General features: G+C 38.3%; 3 protein-coding genes across 5 annotated transcripts in view; all 3 read right to left on the bottom strand.

The window, feature by feature from the left end:
• Window positions 1-25311, bottom strand: part of LOC311090821 (NACHT, LRR and PYD domains-containing protein 3-like) — a 430276-nt gene that overhangs the window by 322655 nt on the left and 82310 nt on the right. The window lies entirely within an intron of this gene.
• Window positions 438-11866, bottom strand: nlrc3l (NLR family, CARD domain containing 3-like). Of its 3 annotated transcripts, none has more exons than XM_084126378.1 (7): window positions 11677-11866; window positions 11493-11597; window positions 10351-10461; window positions 8568-8708; window positions 8196-8487; window positions 5352-5598; window positions 438-3633 (listed from the first exon to the last, which is right to left on the bottom strand). In XM_084126378.1, the coding sequence occupies exons 2-7, from the start codon at window positions 11522-11524 to the stop codon at window positions 2042-2044; spliced, it is 2415 nt and encodes an 804-aa protein (XP_083982504.1). In that variant the 5' UTR covers window positions 11525-11597; window positions 11677-11866; the 3' UTR covers window positions 438-2041. The 3 variants fall into 3 exon arrangements, with proteins under 3 accessions (XP_083982504.1, XP_083982505.1, XP_083982506.1); XM_084126379.1 differs by having other exon boundaries at window positions 11493-11572; window positions 11677-11857; XM_084126380.1 differs by having other exon boundaries at window positions 11493-11569; window positions 11677-11842.
• Window positions 13357-25195, bottom strand: LOC311090829 (uncharacterized protein). Its single transcript, XM_084126384.1, has 11 exons — window positions 25065-25195; window positions 24876-24987; window positions 21169-21286; window positions 20946-21086; window positions 20723-20836; window positions 19119-19862; window positions 18952-19035; window positions 18658-18705; window positions 16026-16097; window positions 15342-15524; window positions 13357-13409 (listed from the first exon to the last, which is right to left on the bottom strand). The coding sequence occupies exons 1-11, from the start codon at window positions 25177-25179 to the stop codon at window positions 13398-13400; spliced, it is 1743 nt and encodes a 580-aa protein (XP_083982510.1). The 5' UTR covers window positions 25180-25195; the 3' UTR covers window positions 13357-13397.

Genomic DNA, 25311 nt, shown 5'->3' with positions numbered 1-25311 from the left:
TATGTGCATATAGATTTTTTTTTGTATTATAATAAAAAATAAAAAAAATATATATATACATCACTAGTATGTAATTTAATGCACCTTTTCACTACAAATATGCCAATATGCTCACTTACATGTGATAAGCTGGTAAAGTTTTATTTAAATTAGAAAAAAAAAAAAAAATAAGCCTGAAAAAAAAAAAAAAAATTGGTGATAAAAATATAAAATAAATTTGTAGCTTATGTGAATTTTTAACTTTTGAAAAAAAAAAAAAAAAAAAAAAAAAAAAACAACCTTGTATGCATATGTATTTTCTCCCCCCTCAAAAAATGGTTGTTACATCTTATATACACACACATACAGACGACTATTGCTGTATAACCTTTACATTAGATATTGACGTTAAATATTTAGAAAAATTTGACATGGTAAGAAATACCACTACTCAACCATTCCAAGAGACATTTTTATTATGCATTAGTCAATGACACAATGGTAATAAAGGCACATAAATCAACAACCCATGGCTTTCCAACCCATATTTTTTGTCAAACTACCCTTAAAAAAAAAAAAAAAAAAAACGGAAAAAAAAGAAAGGAAAGTGGCAAATTAAATACTATTGTTGCTCAGATTCATTCAGATGTCAGTGTATCCAAGCAAACTGGACTATTTGAACATATTCTGAATCAGTAACTACATGATTTCTTACTAAAGTGTAAATCTGAAGCATAAACAAAATCCATTAATATTTTGTGATTACAAATGCTCATAGCAGAATAACAACATGAATAAAAACAAGCATCAGGATACTGTCTAGTCAGGATAATAAATTCTAGTTCTGCATGTTACACACAGCCGGATAACTGAATAATGCGTTTACTAGAGTTTGCGTTGGGTGCTGGTGACTCTGCAAACCAGCCGTTGTTGATAAACTGCACGTCCAGTTCTTCAGCCCCTTGTGCACTTTAATGACATTAGTGCCATTATTATCTGTTCTCATACTGACACAAACAGGCAAACTAATGTCCTCTGCTCAGCACCAAAAAGGAACAGCTCACCCAACAAATAGGATTAAAGGCACACTATGTAAGTTTTCACCACTAGAGGGCGTTTATTCAAAACAAAGGCGTGGCTTGATGACGCCTTGATTTCGTGGAATCATGGGAGTTGTTGTCTTCACCTCTGCAGCCAGTGGAGAATACGACAGGACTCGGGCAGAAATCATACTCATGGATGACCGGTAATGTATTGAAGATTTATTTGACTCGTATTCGACTGCTAATGAGAGACGAGCGGCTCGAGAGCAGTGGAGCTTGTATTATCCAACAGACGCCTCCGCTTCTGGTCATGCGTATGTGGGGTAACGCAGCACTGTTTTATCATATTAGATAAATTTGAGTGTGTTGAAAGTTGTTATGCTACTCTGTGCATTCACTGGGCGGCTACTATGAGACACTTGTTACACACTGCAGGGAGCTAGATCAATATTAGACATGGTAAAGATGGTACTTGCGGTAAATCAAGAAAACAAGATGTGAACAAAAAGACTAACTGTGTTGAGCTGTACAACAATGATTTTCTGTCGATGAATGCATCCTAACAGTTGCTCACCTGTCTAGTAAAACACAATATATTAAAGCGTCTTTGGTGTTTCCATGGTTTCAACAAAATAAAACCAGAAATCGGGGGTAAAGCGGGTATGATGTTTCACTGGATTTAAACATTCTTAGAAACATTTGGGATAATGCAAGTACAATAAATAAACAATATATAACATTGTTCTAGTGGTTTTGGGACATTTTGATAAAAAAATCTTACATAGTGTGCCTTTAATTGCCCGTATTAGCTCACTCAAACCCATGCTTTTTTTACCTCAGACACAAAAAATGGAGTGTTTTATCACTGTCATCCCATTCAATGAAAGCAGCAGTGACTAAAATCTGTACACGTGTTTGGGTGAACTATCCCTTAGACCAGATTGATTTGCGTGGGACGCTGCTCTTAGTTTAGTGTTCCACAGTCCCGCTTGAGAGATTAATCCATTTTCTATTTCCACTCATCTTTCCTCTTTGCCTTCCTCCAGCTCCACCATGCACAACTCCAGGTTTCTGCGCCTGTCGGAGTGGATGTTTTCCCTCATCTTTTTGTTGATGTATTTGACCACTTCCTCCGTGCCTTTGGCTTTGGGATGATAGTGACCGAGCACGTATCCACGGAGGTTATCCTCAGTTCCCGGAGTCACCAATCCGATCAAAAAGCGGAGAAACATGTCCAGATGTCCGTTCTGAGAAGCCAGCATGCGGTCGATGGCGGGACGGTACATCTCTATCACGGGGCGATCCTTGCCTGTTGTACCCTGTAACCAAGACTTTTGGCTCGATACGAACACGTTTTTTGCGTGTTTCCTAAACGCCACGTACACGTACATGGCGGCCATGTACTCCTGTATGGTAACGTGGACGAACTTGAAGACCCACGTCTCTACGTCTTCGCTCGCCCGCCTGACTTCGGTGGTTAACTCCTCACGAGTGCGCAAATCTTCATAGGTCAGGTTAACGTTTCTCAAATCAGCCATGGTAAACCAGTCCCGTCCCTCTTGAATCATCCGATACGCCATCTTCCCCATCACCTCTATAAAATTCTTATCTTCATCCGTCCACTTTTGCGCCTCCACGTTACAGCCGCGATACTTCTCGAATGAGCGGTTCATTTGGACGACGACGTACTGCGAATAAAACGCTGTGATGCCGGGTGGATGTTTGCCGTAGTCGGGATCCCGAAACGCCCGTTCGAAGATAAACGCCACCATCCAGCTGAAGAGAGGAAGATGGCAGATGATTTCAAGAGCTTTGGAGCGTTTCATATGGTTATAAACCATCCTACCGAGCTCAGGTGGGTCGGTGGTTCTCTTGGTAAAGTACTCTTCTTTGTTTTGATCCGTGAATCCTCTCAACTCTACAAACCTGTCGATTAAATTGGGAGGGATTCTGTGGGCGGCGGAGACGTGGCTGGTGATCCAAACACAAGCGTTAGGAAGCAACGTGCCTTTGATTAAGCTCGTCAGAAGGGCATCAAGTGGCGCTTTCTCCCTGGCGCTCGTTATAGTTTTGTTGTTTTCGAAGTCTAGTCGATGACGGCAAACTTCTAACGCATCAATAATGAAGAGACACAAGCAATCTTCCTTCTCGATGAATCCGATGTCATCGGCTTCGGCGAAGTAGCGTGAGAGCGTCTCTAGGAAGCTCAGGTCTCCACCTTTCGCAATGTGCAACTCCTTCGCTGGAATTGGGAACACTAATTGAAAATCCTGATTGTTTTTGTCCTCCATCCAATCCACGATGAACTTACTCACGGCCACCGTTAGACCGCAGGCAGGGATTCCCGTCATCATGACCGTACGGATTGGTTTGTGTTCGGGAGGATGGGGGCGGAAGATGTCGGCGGCCCTGATTGCCTTCTCCTCGATCGAGAACGGGATCCGTCGGACTTCGTTCTCAGAGTTGATGGGGTCCCGGCTGCCTCTGATGACGGTTACGGGTTCGACGTAGACGTCACTGATGTAGCGCTGCTGACCTGGACGGCATCGACCCTCGTAAAGAGAGTAATAGCGCCTGTCGTGGGCTATTCTCAGATCATACTGTAACAAGGCTGCGAAGAAACAAAACAGAATTTATTACGCTTTTTAACATGCAAGGTTTATTTTATAATACATTCTACGCTGAACTAATGAGCCATATTCAAAAATTAAAGGAACAGTTCACTCAAAAGTTATAATTTATTGTGAATTAACTAGAATTTGTTTTTAACGATGTACTGATTACTCTTTTCTATATACGTTTAATCAATATCGTGAGAAGTAAAACAAAAATTTACACTACTGATCAAAAGTTTTGAATCAGTATGATTATTTTTCTAAAGAAACTAATATTGTTATTTAGCAAGGATGCATTAAACTGATCAGAAGTGACAGTAAAGACATTTATTATGTTTACAAAATATTTTCATTTCAAATAAATGCTGCTCTTTTGAACTTCCTGATCAATCCTGGGAAAAAAAATGTATCAGTTTTCGCTGCTTCAGATTTCTGTGGAAACTGTTTTCAACATTGATGATGGAAATGTTTCTCGAGCAGCAAATCAGCTTATTCGAATGATTTCTAAAAGGATCATGTGACACTGAAGACTGGAGTAATTATGTTGAATATGCAGCTTTGATCACAGGAATAAAATATATTAACATAGAAAACAAGTATTTTAAACTGTAATAGTTCACAATTAGGGCTGTCAATAGATTACAATTTAAAAAAAATAAAATAGAAATTCACAGCTAACATTCATTTTGTCATTTGCTATATCTAGCAAAGTAAACCAGATTAAAGAAAGATTCTCACAAAACTGTATTCTCTGCAATGTTTTTTCAAGATAAATTTCAGTGTTTTCCAAAAAAGAACACCTGGGGACTCCAAACCAAACTATATAAGGAGTCCATATAATTCAGAAATGTATGCACATGAAAAAAAACAGTACAACAGCAAAGACCTTATTTACATGTTAGATAAGTCATGTTGTGATACAGAACAAGACCACGGGCCAAAAAAAACTAAACCAACCTCCTTTACCTGACTGACTGCATAAATACCTACAGTATAAGAATCCATTCAGAATTACTAAACACAGCAACACACACAACAAATCAAATGATTATCCTGAATGTGTGTGAAAGCAATGTATGTGTACTGAAATTTGACTGTGAATTAATTTATATCAGTGTCGAGAATGCAAATAACTCTGTTTGCTCGTTAATATAAAGGACTCATGTGTGCTTACTGTACGACACCGCAATCATCTTTACCTTTATAGCAATCCTCATCAATCAAAACTTTACTAGCGAGATGCTGGATTGCTTTATCCAGCAAGGAAACGTAAAATAATGGATTATTTCCTTCAGCAGAGACACTTCGCCATGATGGTTTTAAAGTGCTTTAAATATAATTGGAATCAATTCAAAAAGGTTACATAAAATTGTTATCAGGCTCTTAAATTATATAAAAATTTGGATTTAGGTTTATCGGCCAATATATCAGTTATTGGCCAAAATTCATATTGGTGCATCCCTACTAACTGAGTGACAAATTACGTTAATGGTGCAATTTCATGTGACATTGACAGCCCTAAATTATTTTTATTTTATTTTATTTATTTATTTTGGATCAAAACAGTAAAAAAATATACATAATAAAATTATAAAGATAAATAATATGTTTGAATACACCTAAAGCTCCAAAGTTTGAATATCAACGACAGTTTTCTTTTTGGGGTCAACTGTTCCTTGAGCATCTATCAGGTGACGTGTGAAAGCTGCTGTACCTCGTCTACAGGTCTTCCTCAGGATTTGGGCCAAATCGTCCCTTCTGATGTTCTGGAGGTTTCGTACAGTGAGATGGAGAGCCTCTCCCAGCTTGCAGATCTCGATCATTTTATCAGCCACATCCAGCGCGTCAGTAAGATCCGCAATCATCGAGTAGTTCTTCTTGAAGTTGCAGTGACTGCTCAGACTACGCTTAAAATAAGATATCTCTGATGGACGGAGCTGACTAAGACTTTTCACCATGGCCTGAATGAGACAAGACACAGAAACATCTGTAATATTCATCTGAATATAGTGCAAGATAAAGTGCATCAATTAAAAAAAAAAAAAAGATACTCTGAGGTCCTCAGAAAACTGTCAAATGTAAAGCTTTGGAGCACAGACTTAAGGTTGATCTCATTTTAAAGACCGTTGGCTGATTTTAGTTTTTTTAGTAAAACAAAAAAAGTATAAAAAGTGAAAAGAAAAAAAAGTTATAAATGTTGAAAAGAAGTTGAATGGTTTTATCCCTTTATATTAAATTAATAACAAAAGACTGCAAAATCATGAACTTTGAATTCCTTTCCAGTGTCTTTGGATCATTTCCCAGAAAAAAAAGAAAGAGGAGGAAGCGAAAGGAAAATATGAACTAGGCTAGGCTTGGGAAAAGAGGCCAACTTGGCATGACAACTTTGCAAATGGAGCTTGAGACAAGTCATTTTAAGTTTTAGCGCCATGTTGGATTGATCAATACGCCATTTCATGTTGCATTTTTGATGGTTAGTCAGTAGACATAGGTCTTAGCAGCAAACACGCTGAGATGATCATGATAAATGAATGACGCAGGCTATCTTTGGTAGCAAAACCGTGACAACGGCCGTTTTTAAACCTCTCCAACTGTACGGCGTAGGACCACCATTTAGGAGTAGGGCTGCACGATTAATCGCACTTTACAAGTAAATCACACTTAAATCGAGTTGGCTTACAGCGATTTTGAAAATCGAAAAGGCTGCGATTATTTTTTTTATGCACAGCTTGTCATTGATGTACGGCTCCGTAAACACTGCTCCATCTGAAAGCACTGAGTTTGAGTCACTTGTGACGTGCATTTGAACATAAGCATTTATGAACCTCTTGTCCAACAAAAGACAACATTTAATAACACGCTTTTACTCCAAACTCACTTCATAACGACAGTTGAGCTCATCCTTCGGTGAGATGATGTGGCTTCTTATACACAATAAGGCAAATAGGCAATTGTGTGTTTATTAGTCATGTTATTAGTCAAAGCGTTTCAATCTTCTGTTTATTCAGCTACAGATAGTATGATGGCGATAGGGATTTCCTGGAATGATGCGTGTTATCGTTCTTCTGCGGTGGGGCCATAGACTGTAAAAAAAGATGGACGACGCCCCTTCGCTCTCGTTCATTGATGAAGCCGCCAGCGTCCCGATATGGCGCTGACATATTGGAACTTGAGTCTGTGCAGTAGCGATCTCGGGACCAGACCTGCGCAGTCGTGAGCAGGAAGTAAAGCCGCAAAATCAACGCTCCGCCCTCACTCTCGCCGAATGCACTCAGGGAGAGCGGATTCTGCACACTTTTTAAAAAACTGATAGCAGTACGACAAGAGGCTTGATAAAATAAAGTAAATACAATCTCCTCAGTCCTCCGAAGATCCCGAAAAAAAATGTCCGTTGGTGCTTCAGTGACTACTTCGCTCGGAGAAGCTGTCAATCACAGCTGTCAATCATGACGTTACACCACCGCATCACGTAACTAACTAAAAACCAACTTATTTTTGAAACAGACACTTGAACTTACATCAGCGTGATAAAAACGACAGCAAATTAAATAAACCACCTTTGGAAAAAAGATATTTGAAGTGTAATTTAATTGTTTAGTTGGTCTCACGTCCCGTTGAATAACACGGGGAGGCGGGGCTTATGACCTATACTAGGACCAGTCACCGGGGGGGCGATCGAGACGTTTTGGCTTCACTTTTCAGGGCTTGTGCGGCACGCTTGGGTGGGACCAGGCGGGAAGGAAGTCGACCGGAAGTTGAAGCCGGCCGCGTGCCACCATCTTGTAGCAGAACTTCACCTGCAGTTAGCATCCCATTGACTCCCATTCATTTTGGCGTCACTTTGACAGCGAATAACTTTACATCTGAGGCGTTTGAAGACTCCATTTGTCCATTATTTATTTCTAAAGAAACACGACAATGTATAAAATGCTCCATTACCTTATAGCTTATGTTATGGCCCCATAGAAGCAGTTTTTGTAAAAGTAGGCTAACAATTGCGTCATAACCACGCGACTCTCTGTCGCACAGTAGAGAGATTACCGTATGGACGGGAGGAGAAGCTCGCGGGCAATCGGGGGGACGTGGAGGCAAAATGACAATATAATTAATCAGAATACCTAGCAAAAGTTGCTCCTGCTCCTAGCTCATGTACAGCTCCTACTCACACTCTCCGTCTCTGCAAGATTCGGAAGGGAATGATTCAGATTTCTCTTGGCACAGCTACTAGAAGACAGACGGGTTGCTCACGTGGTCCCTGTAACGCTTTGCTCGGTTTGAGTCTGCGCGTCAGGAAAGGAAGTGCTCAATTGAGATCCAATGAGATGGCTCTGTCCACTTCTTATTCTAAGGGTGGGACATATTTGGTGTGTGTGTGTGAGACGCCCTCTGGCTTTCAGATCGAGCAGCATTTACTACTGATCACAGAGCCGTACTTCACTGACAAACTGCGCATAACATAATCGCAGCCTTTACCAGATCGCGTGGGGTTTAATTTCGGTTAATTGTACAGCCCTAATTAGGAGGAAACAAAACAGCAGAATCAAAAACAGCTACTGACCATTAGAATGTGGCGCAGGGTGAGGGAGCTGTGAGTGTGTCGAAACTGCAGACCGGCGCCCTCTGGAGGCGGCGGCGGAGGCTCCTTCGGTTCATCAAAATGTACAACAATTTCATCGAAATCATAAGCCGGCTCCTCGCTCCGCTCCTCCTGCACCTCCATTGCTGCACTTTCATTGGGCTGTTCCTGCAGGTCTGTCTCGCCCATCTCTCGGTCATCCGGCTCTTCATTCAGCGTTCTGTTTGTCCTCACGTCGCTCCGCACCTCAGATTGCTCCACGGCCATGGGCTCTCTGTTAATGACAATGAAGTGAGTCTTTTGAGCATTGGTAAACTATTCATTTAGATACATGCGTGTTGTGGATGTAGTTACTCGTGTCTTGGAGGAGAGGCTTCTTTGTACACGAAGGACTGCTGTCGCAGAACCAGTCCATCTTGGAATATGCTGGACTGATTTGTGTGTGTTCGTTCAGTAATCGCAGTCTCTGGAGATCCTGAGCGGTAAAGCCTGACCCTGTACAACATATAAATAAATATGATATACATACATAAATGGACTATGAAATGATTCACATTTGTGTCCACAACATTATTAGTAGTACACCAACATTAAACTTTACCAAACATACAGTAATGCGCAAAAGTTTGGAAACATTTTGAATGTTTTTGAAATAACTCTTATGCTCAAGGCCTGCATTTATTTGATAAATAGTTTTCTATTTTAATATACTTTAAAACGTAATTTATTTGTGTGATCAAAGCTGAATTTTCAGCATCATTACTCCAGTCTTCAGTGTCACATGATCCTTCAGAAATCATTATAATATGATGATTTATCTATGTTGTGCTCCTCTATATTTTTTTTTTTAGAACCTGTGACACTTTTTAACTTTTAATCATCAATGAATCCTGAAAAAAGAACAGCATTTATTAAAAATGGAAACCTTTTCTAACAACATCCTCCTGAGACCCAGAAAAAAAAAAAGTTTATTGAATTTAGTTTTTTTTTTTTTCATGTCATCGCATAAGAAATGGTTAAAAAAAAAAAATATTTGAAAAATGAAATTTTATTCATATGTTATGCTATGTCCTCTGTAGTGGACACCAGGACTCAGTTGTTTAAAAAATAAAATATCTATAATATCTAATATTTCATAGGAATATTGATGTATACCTTATTTCCATATTCACTCACAAAATGCCTGATAAACATGATGTAAGTCCTGATGTCCTCTACAGTGGACAACATGTATGAAATCAATGCCCTGTTCTGTAACAGAAAGTCATTTTTTTATTTGAAACCCCATAATGTTTTCCTGAGATGTTGGTTTATGAAATACAATTTGAAAAGTAGTCTGATTTAAATTAATTACAATATATTATCATATTTCCATACATGTGCTACATTTGATCACTAAATTAATGTCAGACATTTTTAAAGACCAAGGAGAAGTTGTTTTCATGGTGAAACCTCCAAACATTTGGTGTCTCTGAAAAGCCCTGATTGCACCCATACACAAAATAAATATATTTGAAATATATTTTCAGGATATATTTTGGAAAATATGCAAATATTTGAAATTGGCCCAATAAATATATGTCATACTTATATTTCATATATTTTTGTTATATTTCAGAATATATTTCAATGGGCCAATTTCAAATATTTGCATATATTCCAAAATATATTCTGAAAATATATTTCAAATATATTTCTTTTGTGTATGGGTGTGCTCTTTACAGGACACCCAGATTGTGACGTGACATGTAAGATGTCAGAGAAATTCACTATAAAATAATGTCCACTACAGCAGACAAAATTCTATTCCTGGGTCCCAGGAGGATAAAAATCTTTAATATCACTTTTTATCAAGAAGGATCATGTGACACTGAAGACTGGAGTAATGATGCTGAAATTTATAATGCTGAACATTTCTAATTACACCAGGATAATTTATCTCCCTGTCACACCTTTTAACCTCAAAACAAGAATGAATCAATTTAAAATAATAAAATTAAAAAGTGACATCAGTTCTCCTGTAGCATGTTCAAAATGTGACAAGATCCAACTTTATTTGATATAAATAACTTGTAGTTTCTATCAGTTTTGAAGTTTTATTACTATTGTTCATAGAAAGAGTTGTATATTACTGTACATTGTTTCTGCATGTTTTAGCGGAGGTTCAAAGTCATCTTCATCCTCATCATCATCATCATCATCGCTATGCATGGAGCCATAACTGCTGGGCGGCCGGCCCGTCATGACCCTTAAAAACAAATGTTCACATCAACGTTAAAGCAAACAAAGTGACAGCAGCTGAAACGGCATGTGAGAAGTCATCGGAAAAAGCTCCACAACATACTTTTGCACATGCTTATCTGATACCTGTAATTAACAGCATAATTAAAAACACTCTGATGGCTGAACCTTTTCTGTAATTAAATGTACATAAAAATCAAAGCAACTCATGTGTGAACCAACCTGACTGTCCACGAAATGTCTGAACCCGCAAAGACTCTGCTTCTTTAAACGCAGATTATATTGCAAGCCAAAAAAGAAAAAAAACCTGTTTTCATTCCAACTAAGTGGCTTGTTATTTGATCAGTCACTGATACACATGCTGGTGGGAATGAAGCGATAATCCTGATGATCTTTGAACAGAAACATCAGGTGAGAAGCATCTCCTCATATTTCCAATTCCCAACAATAAACAAGTTTGCTTGTCAGTTTTAAATGGAATTACACAATTTGCACCAAAATGTCAAGATATAAATGTGAGAACGCTGTTTGAATGATGAAATACAGGAACAAGTGTAGATAGATAAAACAAAATCATTTGATCAACAACTACTAGCTCAGATTAATCTCACCTGTCCTGATATGACATTAAAGATATCTGCATTTCAGATGCAATCCTAAACCATTACACCCCATATACAGATATATTTATTAATGTATAGTGTCACTTATCACCCAGGGCTCAGTTTGCATAAACATACTGTAGCTGCTATGTTACACAAGGTAGTCTTTTAAATATCTATTCTGGATTCACTTACTTTTCGGTCCACATACCTTTTAATGTGGGTGACTTACAGGTATGACACGTTTTATGGACAACAATTGATCAGTAACTTTACGATTTTAGGTTATTATTCGTCCTTTAATTTGCTCTGCAGATCCGGTCTGACTACTAGAGTGACAAGTAACCGAACTAAACCTGATTTGGCAGAACTAAGAAAAACAGGCCGGTTGAACCAGACTGGAATGAGAAAAGCCAAACATTCTTCAAACACTTACCTTTCCACTTCAGAATCACTGCATTCACTCATGATGGTCCTTATATAAAGTCCTTACACACGGTTACAGCACAGCTCCTGCTTCAAACACAGCACATGGAAACTCCTTTAAAGCCGAAAAGGGAAATCAGTCTTCGCCATATTTATGAGTTATACAATTCAAATAAAGCGACAAAGACACTTACCAAAAACCTTTATGAAGCGACAAAAACGCACCCGAAACATCCAGGAAGCGATCGAGCGTTAAACTGAAGTCATGTTGTTGATTATTTCGCTGTCAAAATGAGTTTGAAACTTCAACAGAAATGTCTTCCGTCAATCCTCCACGGCCTCGCAGTCTCTTCCGCCTTTCCTGTCGATGACGTCATTACTTTCGGTTTAGTGACGTCGCGCTGTAATACACCGTATATGTGCGCATCGACCGAGGAAAACCTTGATGATGAGAACAGTTCATTTCTATGGAAGCTTGTTTCCGTCACAGAATAAAACATTTTAAAAGATAATTGCGACTTTTTATCTCAAAATTTACTATTTCTCAGAATTGCGAGATATAAATTCAGAATTGCGTAAAATACAGTAGCAATTGCGTCTTATAAAGTCAGAATTCTGACTTTTTCTCGCAATTGCGACTTTATGTCACGCAATTCTGACTTTATAACACATAATTGCGAGTTTATATCTCGCAGTTCTGACATCTTTTCTCAGAATTGTGAGATATAAACTCCAATTCTCCCATATAAAGTCCAATTCTAAGGGGAAAAAAAGACGGATTTTTTTTTTTTTTTTTTACCTCAATAGTTTATATCTCACAATTCTGACTTTAAAACACGCAATTGCGACTTTATATCATGCAATTCTGACTTTATATCTCCCAATTGCGTATTTTAAAGTCAGAATTGCGACATATAAACATGCAATTCTGAGAAAAAAAAGTCAGAATAGCGAGTAGCCTATATTTCTCGCAATTGCCAGTTTTATCTCATAATTCTGACTTTATAACCTGCAATTCCGACTTTATATCACGTAATTCTGAGATAAAAAGTCAGAATTGTGAGATTAAAAAGTCGCAATTACCTTTATTTTTCACTCTGTGGCGGAAACAGGCTTCCATACATTTCTGCATCGTCTTTGAAGAGGATTTATTTAACAAAAAAAAGTTACACATTTTAGTTTAATGTTTATTATAATAAAGCTTTATAAAAAAAGTACTACTGCAGTGTGATACAGTGATCAACCTATCACAACATTGTACAGATATATGTACAGATATATAACTCCATGCTTTTAAATAGCTGCATTTTAATCGTAACTTACACCTATGCATCTAAATGCAGAAAGACAGAAAGCAAGACAATCATAAAAAAGATAAAGACAGATGGACATAAAGACAAACATAGACAGACAGAAATGGACAGACACGGAAAGACAGACAAAAAGACAGAAATATGTTAATACAGACATGGAAAGAAAGACAGAAAGAGACAGACAGACACTACACAAACTAAATGCATCTGTAAAACTTTATCCCTTTAAAAGGCTGATAGCAAAGTCCCTTACCTTTATATTAAGTCTTTGCTAAATAATGACCTGCTGATTGTTTTTGGAATGTTAAGAGTAAAAATTAACCCTTAAAAACACCACTACAAAATTAAAATGTAATAATATTTTATTTCAAAAACATTGCAAAACAATAAATTCAAATCTATAAAGTGAACAGAAGACAAACAAACAAGAAAATGGCCAATAAAAATAAATCGAGGATTTGTTCACAAATGATCCTTGAGTTCACCTGTGGAGAGAGAAGTGGTTTCAGAAAGCTCATTAAATACAATAAAAGTGGCATTGCCTCATAACAGCAGATACATACAGTCAAACGCTTCAGGAAAGACGGTCGGCACAGTTACTTCTATTGCTCTCCCTAAACACACACAAAATACTTTTCTTAGCCTACACTTAAATATTGTGCTTATTAGCCATGCATGAATCTAAGGGGCCGTTTACACGACACTGTTTTCAACTAAACACGTGAAAAATTTTACACTACAACGGCGTTTTGGGGTGCCTGAAAAAGCAAAGTTTTGAAAACGGGTTTCAAATTGCACGTTTTTGAAAACGGTCTCGGTGTAAACAACAAAAACGTGAATCTCTGAAGACGATGACATCATGCACGTGTTCAGTCTATAGGGTTTCATCGCCATCTAATGGCCTGGCAGCAGAATACAGCGTTTTTAGCAAGCGGCAACATTCTAATCTGAAAAATTAAGTCCACCTGGAAGTGCGAAAAACTGCAATACATCGAAAAGCCGCTAGGGGCAGGTCCCAAAAGGGAGCAAATGTCCATAGACCACCATGTTAAAATGTCCGTTTTCACAGCATAAATTCATGTTTTTACAGGTTGGTCCCATGGACTTTTATTGTATTTTTCGATAGGTTCCGAGTGCCTGACAGCTGTGAGGGGGGTGAATTTTTTCGAACTCGTTAGTTTAGATCGTATTTAGATATAAAATGTATGACAAATAAGGGCGTGGTTAACTTTGACTGACAGCTTGATTGACAGCTGATAACGAGCATAGGCTGCGCCAAGGAGAATGACAACATAAGAAGCGCCATTTTTTAATATACAGTTGAAATATAATACTACTGTTTTTGTATCATGAAATGTAGTTTTAAGAGTTTTTCAGGCGAGAATGTAGTTGTTTAAAGCTCAAATCTGTGGTTTATTTATAAAGATTTATGAAAATTTTATGAAATTGGGCGCTCGGCGCTCATGTACCCCGCCTGGAACAGCCTTTCCTCGGCTAGTCGTTCTGAGGTTTGCCGCTGACTCTGGCGTCTCTGTAGTGGTTAAACATGAGATATAATTCGTCTTGTCTATATCTAACGGGCGATTTTTGGTCTCGTGAATCTATAATTTGTTCCCTGGCCAATCGTTTAGGCTGTGGGGAAGTTTCATAACTTTATAAGCTATTTAACTTTACCGTTGTATGGTTAGACTAGAGCGCGGACTTTGTATGTTTGACTGTATTGTTTGCTTTATTTGTATAGCTTCTTGTACCTTTTACTTATACTTTTATAATGGCTAATATTGATAAAACTGAAATTTAACAAAAAGAGACTGGGTTGAGTTGTGTCATTTTAAATTTTAATACAACGAAGATGATCTGTAATGTTGTTTACTGCAACATCTGTTGTTTAGTACAAATGCACATATTGCCTGGACCATATTAAAATGTTTAATATTTTTATATTATATTTAAACGAAAAGAGGCAGGTTTGTGTTTTATATTTCGTTTTGTTATAAATAGGCTAACGTTATATGCAGTGAATATAATCAATACGCGTTGCCTGAACCACATTTGTGTGGCTATAATGTTTAAGATTTCTTTAAATGAAAACGAAAAGAGTTAGTATGGTGTTTTAGAACATATTTTGTTTTATTGTTGCCTAAAATATACACAGAGATATCCGGAGTAGCAGAGCGAGCTGAGTGACGCTCGCTGCGTCCTTTACCCATATATGGATTGGCCAGAAGGTGGGCGGGGTTAGGATTTCCCAAGATTTTCCAAGATGGCGCCGCCCACACCCCCCATAAACGGGCTAAAAAACGTTCTTCAGAAAGTCTATGGGTGACGTCACAGATGCTTTGTCCATATTTTTTACAGTCTATGGTTTTTAGTCGTTTTCGTGGATCCATGTGAATGGGGATCGTTGTCTCTACATGGAAAAACTCACAGGAAAAACTTCTGTTTTAAGCTTATCGTTGTCGTGTAAACGTACCCTAAATCTAATCAAACAAGAGCTCCCAGCTCAACTCTCATGAACAATTTTCCCCAACTCTAGTGGTTTGTACCTGTTTGGCATTGGAGGTTTTGGAAGACTTGTTGCGGGGACGTTTTCTCAAGCCTCCAGCGGCCCCCGGGGGGTTTTTGCAGGAGTCTTCACAGCGCCTGAGGCCTCGCAGAAGCAGACTACCTCCACCGCTGCTCTTCGGCGTATTAGGAATCATGAACACCACAGATTTCCTTTGCTTAGACTGGAGATGAATAGCGTTATGTGCATGTGTGTGTGTGCACATCATATGTGACCATGGACCACAGAACCAGTCACAAGTCGCACGGGTATATTTGTGGCAATAGCCAACAATACATTGTATGGGTCAAAATTTATGCCCAAAATAATTAGGATATTAAGTAAAGATCGAGTTCCATGAAGATATTTAGTAAATTTCCTATCGTAAATATATAAAAATATTATTTTTGTGAGTGAATGCAGCACAATCGCGAACATAAATGGACAACTTTAAAGGAGATTTTCTCGATGTTTAGATTTTTTTGCATGATCAGATTCCAGATTTTCAATAGTTGTATCTCGGCCAAATATCATCCTATCCTAACAATCAATGGAAAGCTTATTTATTCAGCTTTCATATGATATATAAATCTCAATTTAAAAAAAAAAATTACCCTTGTGACTGGTTTTGTGGTCCAGGGTCACAAATGTGTGTGTATGCACGCACATATTTAAACTACCTTACCTGAGAGTTTGAAAGTCTGTTGGCATGCCTGCTCTTCATCGTTGCTTTGCGAGAGATGCAGTTCGCCGACCTCTTTAGCAGAAATAGCACATGGATTGCACATTTACACATCATTCAGAATAGATTTACTTAAAGCCTAATATTTGAAAAAAAAATCTAAATTCTAAATTCAATTTTTTTTTATGGAACAGTTTATTAAACCTTTAGACAATAAGTTTGTGTTTTTTTGGTGAGAATCATATTAGATGCATCAGGATCATATAGTATGACAGTGATAATATGGAGGGGAAAAACACCTCAGTTTTAATCAAAGGCCAAAAGTGAGTAAAACCTGCAGTTTGGAGCAGATGCTGATATTTATATGGACAAAAAGTACGATGAAATTATGATGCTTGTAACGTAACCCAGACAGCAACATCCTGTTGGCCCAGATCCGGCCCACATCTGGTACGTGAAGAATCCACATGTACCACATGTACTACGCCAGGGGTCGTCAAGTAACTTTGGCCGCGGGCCAATATTTTTTTTAGCCAGTAGATGGCGGGCCAGCTACACAGATACAAATTAAATACTCTATAATCGCAGAATATGATCGGTCCGTCACCGTCCGTGGATCATTCATTCAATCGTTTTTTCAAATTAAAACCAAAAATAAAAAGATAAAAACGACTTGTTTTTGCATTATTTATTTCCTGAACTAAAATGAAAAAATGAATAACGACGGGTTTTCTGATTTTCTGATTGTGCTCAGATCAAAAATAGAAAAAAAGAATTACTGGATTAGACAAATTTTAATTTTGATTTTTAATTTAACACCTTAGGCATATCAAGGAAATCATTTTAAACAGATCAAGTACTATTGTGGTAACAGATTACAGCCATTTTAATAAAGGTGTGAATAGCAATCATACCTCATTCGCTTACAGTCCGACTTTTGAACTTTATTCCTTTTTTTTATTATTTATTCGGGACACACACATACACACCTAAGGTTTATGGAGGTCTGCGCGGGACTGTTTTTTTTTCCGTCCCGCTCCCACAAGGTTCTATTCAGCAACCGCTTAAAATACACTCAGTGTTCACCCGCTTTATTTCCCGACCTGACGGGTCCGCAAAATTTAGATCTCGTTTCCATAATCTCGCATTCAAATGTCTCTAACGGAAAGAATGAGATTAAGTAGCCTATAATAAATGCTATACAAAAATTGCGTTCGTGTCAATTAGGCTATTTTAACATTGTACTGTCAGCAGAGAAAAAAAATGCCACAGAAAAAAATTATGAAATATAAATAGCCTAACATAAATTAAATAGGACAAAGCCTATCACTCAAATTTCTAAGCAACATAAATGAAAATCATATTGCCCTACTGACAAATGAAGTAGGCTATTTTCTGCCGAACTATTTCAAACATCCTTGCAAAAAAAGAATGTCGCGTCCGGTGTGAACGCACAGTTACGGTGCTGATCCACTTGTCCGTGCGACACTTCTGTCGCGCCGCGCTCCACTATATTCCTATGGGTGACGTCAAGCGACCTTGTCGCACCCGCAAAGCATTCCGGGAAGGCAGCGCTTCATTTGAAAAAATGCTGCGCGTCAAAAAGCTGGCCGATGCCCATCTTTATGCAAATGAAGTCCGTTAAACGCGACGCGTCTATCCAATAGAAGTAGAGCATATGGAGACGGAGGGAAGTCTCTCGCAGGTCCTCTGTTCTAATACGCTACATTTCCCGCTCGGTCAAAACCACACCCATAGCGGTTAACGCCCATCAACGTACCAATGTGGGGAGGGGTCGCGACACCACGCAACAGTCGTGTCGGACAAGTGGATCAGCACCGTATACTTTAAAATGTAATCGCCGCGCGACCACGGCTTTTCTCAAGTAGTGGAAGAGTTTTGTGCAGCATTTAGGACTTCCAAAATAATCCGGCGGGCCAGAAAATATTGCGGGCCGCCAGTTGTCGTTCCCTGTACTACGCCATGTTGCTGTCTGGGAAATCAATCAGATCTTTAGAACAGTATAGCAGACACTTACATAAAATGCATATAAATATCAGTCGTCACTCTGTATCTGCCAATAATGTCTTAAGACATGTAAATGACTTGTATTATGATCTGTAGTTTTGAAACATAATGCAATACAATGATCATTGAGAGATGAACAAATAAACCTTCCTCTAAAGCCTGATGGATCGTATTTGAGACTCATGATCTTATATCTTTAAAAATGATATCTGGATAATCAAATAAACCCAAGTTGCTTCAGTCCAGTAAGTGTTGATCTTGAAATATTACTGACAATATCAAACTTACGGTTACATTTACTTTATAAACATTTCACAGCATAAAGACTCGTAAATCACGAGCTGATGGTGGACGTTTTACAATTATAGTAAAAGGCTTTTTACTTGCTAAAAAGTATGAACTATCAATCAGACGACAGAAGGCATGTAGTGGATTGTGTGCAACCGGTTTCTCAGCAAAGTTTTGATCATGTTGAGCCCTTAGAAATGTGTGTATCAAATATGATACAGTAGGCTTTATAGGGTTAAAGAAAGCGCATTAAAATTCAACAAATGAACCCATCCAATAACATAAATCATCATATGTACATATTCTCGTTCTGTCGTACCTCAGGCGTGTCCGGGGCATGCAGATGAAATCCCGACCTCTTCCGAACCTGTGTGTGCGAGAATTCAGAGATTCATGAAAGTGCAAAGCGGCACTGTAACCATTACATACATACTGGAAGTGATCTACAGCAGAACTTATAGTTATAGGGATCGTTAACCCTAACATGAAAATTAAAGGATTAGTTCACTTCAAAATGAAAAATGTGCTACTATTCAGGAAATGAATTTTTTTTAATTAAGCTAGTATTGTGGCTTCATGTATGGTCAGGCACATGCATGTATATTATATATACTTTTAGACTTTCTCTGCATCTCACGTCCTCATCGTCATCGATCATCTTCTTCCACTCTTGCAGACGCTTCTCAGCAAAGACCACCTGAAACAAACACCGTTGCATGTTAAACTAAACTCAAAATGACAGTAGACTCAGTGTAAGAATTCAGTGTAAACCACTTTCACCTCCGCCTTCGCCTGGTCTCGTTCCTTCAGAAGAGCCTGGTTTCTACAGCGGTGATGCTGTAACTGTTTGAATATTACCTTCAGCTTCTCCAGGAGCTCCTTATTCTGCAGCTCCCATTGTCCAGCAAGGTTTTTCAGAGCGAGAATGGAGGAGTTTAGTTTTTCCAGCTTCAGATCAGATTTCAGCTGTCGATCCTTCATCGTGGTTTTAAGAGCACTTATTTGAGCGTCTCTCTCTGAGGAAAGAGTTGAAATCTCAGCCTGACGTTTCCTCACGATCTTCTCAAGATCCTGAGATTGTTCTTGGAGGGTTTCTTGATGGCAAAGCTCACGTCGAAGCAACTGGTTCTGGAGAGAAGTCAAGCTTTCCTGCAACACGTTGTGTTGAGTCTCTAAAACAGACATTTCTTGTTGTTTCTGCAGTTCATTTTCACTGTACTGGCAGATCTGCTCTTTAAGAGAGGTTACCTCCGCTGACAGAACCAGCATTTCCTCTTGTGTTTCTGATGCGGCTGAAGAAGCAGAGTGAAGCTCTTGCTGGAGTTTTTTAACAGTCTCCTCATGCTCTTTGCGATTTGATTTGATCAATTCGTTTATTTCAATATTTTGTTCCTTCACAAGCTTCAGCCCGTGGTCAACAGAGTCATACTCGTTCCTCAGATTTCTGATTTCTTCATCTTTTAAGGAAATCTGCTCGGACAGTTCCAGAATGCGAGTTTGAAAGCTCTCGATTTTGTTCAAAGCCTGACAAGAGACAAGTTTTCAAATTAATAATTTTTTTTTTTTTTTCATCCTAGAAATGTATACAATAAACAATGAAGTGAGATTCACTCAAGACTATTAAAGAGTGCAAAATTATAATTTAAACTGAAGAGCACTCCATCTCACAAATGGACAAAAAAAATGCCTTTTTAAAAATGTAAATTAAATGTTTTTAAATATGTTAATTTAATATTAATGTAATAAAACAAATGAATAAAATCACTTATTTTTTTACATTTCATTAAAGCAAATTAATACATCTTTACATTTTAAAACATGAATTAAAGTTTTATATTTATTTTTCAATTTAAAGAAACTCAAATCATTTTTAAATGTGAAAATACATTTTAAACTTAATTTAATTCATGTTATAACGTTACAATAAGAAAATAAAATAAGAAAACACAATAATAAACAAAAACAAATCAATAAAACTCTTATTTAACTAGATTTTAAAACGAGTCAAACAGTGTGAAAGGTCAATTTAATAATACTAAATTGTTTTATTAAATTGACATTTAAAACTATTTAATGGGTTTAAAAAAAATTAAACAAAACATGAATTAAACAGTTTAAAAATAGCCAATTTAATAAGAAAAATAGAACAATAAATAGACATTCAAAACTGCTTATTTGATTCATGTTTTAAAATGTAGTTATTAAATAACAGAAAAAAATTTGTTTAACAACATTTTAAAGCATTAATTAAACAAGTTTTTGATCAAATGTTTTTCGATTTGTCCATTTAATAACTGATTTATTTCCATTTTTATGTCTGAACTATTAATTTGATAACTGACTCCTTTTATTTTTAAGCATCACTCCTAGTCCTCCATACTCACCTCCATGATGGGTCCCAAAACCTCTCCTCTCTCCTGAGACTGAGCTTTCAGGAGCTCATCCTCCAGAACGGAGATCTTTCCCTGAAGGATCTGCACTTGCTCACTCAGACACTCCTGAACGAGGAGAACAGGATGAAGAAAACAATACAGATTAATAAATACCAGTCAGGTAGAGTACAAAGCAAAGAAACACAACATGATTCATTTAATTGAAATGATCTACCCTGTGTGTGACGGCCTCGTTCAACTCGTGCTCGAGAAACTCCTTTCTGCTCCTCCACTCAGCCAGTGATGATTCATGAGCTAACGTGAGTTTTGTAACTTCCTCCTCAGCTCTCGCCAGCTGAGCGAATGTGTTTCGCACCTGATGAGTCCAGAGTGAGAAAGAAATTAGTTTTAAACAGGTTAGCAAGACAGAAAGGAGGGAAAAAATAAAAGTATCTCACCTGAGCAGCGAAAGTTTGGTTCTCCTCTGTTAGTTCATGCATTTTCTTCTCTTTCTGATAATTTTCGGTTTTTAAATCTAGGCACTGCTTCAAGACCTCATGCACTCTGCGGAGAAGACTGTACAAGAAAAAAAGGTAACATTTTACATTAAGGTCTCATTTGTTAACATTATTTAAAGCATTGACTAACAAACTAACAATAAGCAATATATTTTAGAATTCATAGAACTTTCTTTAGTGTGTGATATTGCTGTTTGAGCATGAAAAATTATTATTCCTCATTATCAGTGTCGTCCTCCTTAATAAAAATACATGTTAGATACATATTAGAGTGCATTAATGTTTTGTTAACGGATACAGCTTTTGATTAAAAATCATAGTAATCACTGAAATTAACTAAGATTAATAGATGCTCTAGAAACATTGTTCCTTGTTGGTTCACTTAACTAATCTAGATAACTAACTAATGTTAACAAAATGAAACCTTATTATAAAGTGTTACAAAAAAAAACAACTATTCAATTACAGGAAACCCAAATTCGAGCCCACACAGACATGCTAACTCAACCTTGAAGGGGACCTGTTATGCAAAATTGACTTTTACATGCGTGTTGTGTGTAAACAACCACTGTATAATGATAAAAATCCACCCACTCCTTTTTTTAATATTCCCCATAAATCATTTTCAAAATGAGTTGGTCACGTTTTCTATACATTCTGACATTGAAATATATGTTTATCTCCTTGCAAGAGCAGATCGTGGAAACACAAGAATATCAACTAAGTGATAAAGTCTAAATGTTCTGTTGTTCATCAATGAACATTTTCCATTTCACTGCACTACTTTTCCATTGTTTTTCTATGTAAACGCGCTAGACAGATGTGTTTGTACCGATGCGCTCGTGTATTGCATCTTTTACAACGTTTAGTGCAGGAAATTGCATTCTAAAAACGCAGCGTTCAAGTTAAAGAAGCTAAAAATGTTTTTAAAAAGCACGTCTCAACACCCTGTGTTTTTCGGATTTTAGAGTCAAAGACGCATTGTGTGTGAATAGCCCCAAATGGGAGAAGAAGAAAAAAAAAAAGAAAAGAAAAAGGAGAGAAGAGCAAAATATATTCAATCGACTGTTTCTCCTGTTTTGTTGTTGCCCGAGTATCTAAGGACCGGCTCAGCTGTAAAGGCACAGCCCACTTCTGGAAAGGGGGCGGGGAACAGCAGCTCATTTTAGAGTTGTGGCGTTCGCGAACGAACCGATTCTTTTGAACGATGGGAGCCGAGTCGCGGCTGGAGGGGAGCCGTTCTTTCTGTCGTTCTTTTTTTCCTATGCGTGTTTCACACAGATGCACACAAATTAGCTCCTCCGCGAGACAGAACAGTTATAGGGGGAGGGGCGCACCCAGCGCAGGGGTGCTACTGCCTAACAGCATGATGATAGTTGTGCACGCATCCTTCACGTGAGTACTCCAGTGGAAAAAAAACCTGCGTGCCTCTGTCATTGGGTAGGAGCGGAGCCATGACTTGTGCACGCTGCCATCACATGCACAACTCCAGTTAAAAAAACAAACAAAAAAAAACACGTGCGAGTGCCTCTCTGTCTTGTTCTTGTGTGATAATGTTCTTGTGTGGAAGTGTTTGTAGTAAAAGCTGTTTTGCACAGAAATTCATTGCAGCCGGCTTTGTTTTTGATGTTTATTTGCGAGTAGGTATTGTATGAATAACATAAGTCAACGTAGCTTTACACATACACACACTTTGTACTAAAGGTAAATCCAAAATAGTGATGTCACTGTCTAAGCAGAGGGATGTTGCGCAACCCTATGGAATATAGTCCACACATGACAAATGAGGTAATAATCAATATTTCAGAATAATTCAAACTCAGATATTGGTGTGTGATATCTGAGTTTTAATTATTTGACTACAAATCTCACCTCATCATTCCTCCCAGTGATTATTTCCAGGATAAACTGAGATGCCCCGAAGCTGGCTTCTTAAAACTGACTAAATATTTAAAAAGAGCCAAAAGAGCCGTTCTTTTGAACGGTTCTTTGAAAGGAACGGATCGCCAAGATCCGGATCCCCTCAAAGAGCCATAAATCCCATCACTAGCTCATTTGCATTTAAAGACATGCACAAAAACAGCATTGCTGCGTCCCAATTCGCATACTATCCATCCTAAATAATATTCGGAATTAGAATTAGTGTGTCCAAAATCGTAGCATTGAAATGAGTTTTCCAAAGATACCCGGTTGGTCTACTTTTTCCCGATTAGCATCTGAAGTGCAGATACGTACACACTTATAACGGCTAATATTGCCCACAACCCATTGTGCGTTGGACGAGGATTCAATTAGAACTACAAATACAAATAAAAAGTGTTTTAAAAAACTACGAAAATGGCGGATGTGCGAGTCCGACGGAGAGGTAGAGAGGTTCAGATAAAGGGGTTTGAGTGATTAATTATCAGATTCTGACCTGGTGAAAAGATGTTTATTCAATGTTATCCGCATTATATTATCCACATTAACTTTTAAATGCATCTGATGCTAATTGCAAACATGAGGACAGTCTAGGCATGAAAGACCCATGACTGGCAGATCAACTTGCTACTAAATTAAATTGAATGTGGAGGGTTTTAACTGTAACAAGATGATTGACAAGGCAGTATAAACAGTCACAGGATACAGGTAACTAAGCAACAGAGCTGTCCGTTAAAGATGGAATTATGAAGAAGAGGTTTGTCCCAAAGTTAGTCTCGCGTAGCCAGAGCTTCAGACTGACGGCAGAAGGTCTGGACTCTATCGCAGCTTTTCTTGTCCAAGAGGACGTTTGACTGACAAGTAACGTAACCAATCAGTTTGTTTTGTTCCACGTCATAAGGGCCGTGACAATAGAATGTCAGACCGGCGTGCATAATAAATTATTCATTCAAGAACGTTGTGCAAGTTTACTACAACAATGGAGCCGCGAACTTCCCATACTTTTGAAAATCCGGTGTTTAATTGATCCTGGTAAGCGCTCATTGTCACAGTTGTAAACAACGGCTTTCCTCTTCCACGAGGGGTTTTGGCATAACAGCATTTGTTTCCAGGCGGACCGTTAAAGAACGCGACACACACCCCTCCTGGACATTCTGTAAATTCAACCAATCAGATCGCGACTAAGAAACTCCTGAAGTGTTTCCAGAAAAGTGTGCCATATGCATCAGACGTTCAGCCAACGGTCTGTGGGCATGACGTCTGAGGCTGAGACTACCCCAAAGCTAGCCTACTCTTCTGCTACACACTCAAAAGTATGTACTTTCTTCACAAAAACAGTACATATTTTTAGGGCACAGTAAAAGCAGACGAATTTGGACGCAGCACATGTGTTTGCGGCATGGTATAATACAGGGATAGGCAAGGTCGGTCCCAGAGAGCCGCTGTCCAGCAGAGTTTAGCTCCAACCCTGATTAAACACACCTGAATAAGCTAATCAATGTCTTCATGTCTTAAGGCTACAGGCAGGAGAGTTTATCATCAGGGTTGGAGCTTAACTCTGCAGGACAGCGGCACTCCAGGACCGACGTTACTCATCCCTGGTATAATAAATGATCTGGGGGGGATTTTGAGCCGAAACCTAACAGACACATTCTGGGGACACAGAGTAATATTACATCTTTTAAAAAGGGACATAATATGTCCCCTTTCACCATCTTGCATCTCACCTCTCGTTCTTCTCCTGCAGCTCCAGAAGAGCAGCTGTATGGTCCTTCTCCAGTTCTCGTTGTTCTCTCAGCATTCGGTCCACCCTGTGCTGCAGCTGGACTATCAGACCCTCTGTGTGCAAGAGAGAGAGAGAGAAATTCAGCCAAATTCACACTAGTTTACCTCATTCACTCCAGACGGCAGGATACCTTTCTCTGAGATGATGTTGATCTGATCAGTCAGTTCTTTCTCCAGCTCGTCTCTCACGTCTGCCCCATGTGCCAATTCTTTCCGGAGTCTCTTCAACAGTTGTGGCGTGCTCATTTTATCCTGCACTGGAGAGCTGGAGATCAAGAATGTGAGTTAAGTCCCTTTCAGAAGGAGCACGACGTGATATGAAGCTAAGCGAATGCCAATGAACTGAGCTTTCACACTGAACGCGAAATGATTGATTGC

Source organism: Abramis brama, assembly GCF_963993115.1.
Source record: "Abramis brama genome assembly, chromosome: 10".
Taxonomy (NCBI): domain Eukaryota; kingdom Metazoa; phylum Chordata; class Actinopteri; order Cypriniformes; family Leuciscidae; genus Abramis; species Abramis brama.
Note: the sequence above shows the minus strand (reverse complement) of the source record. Positions and strands in the feature narration are given on the sequence as shown.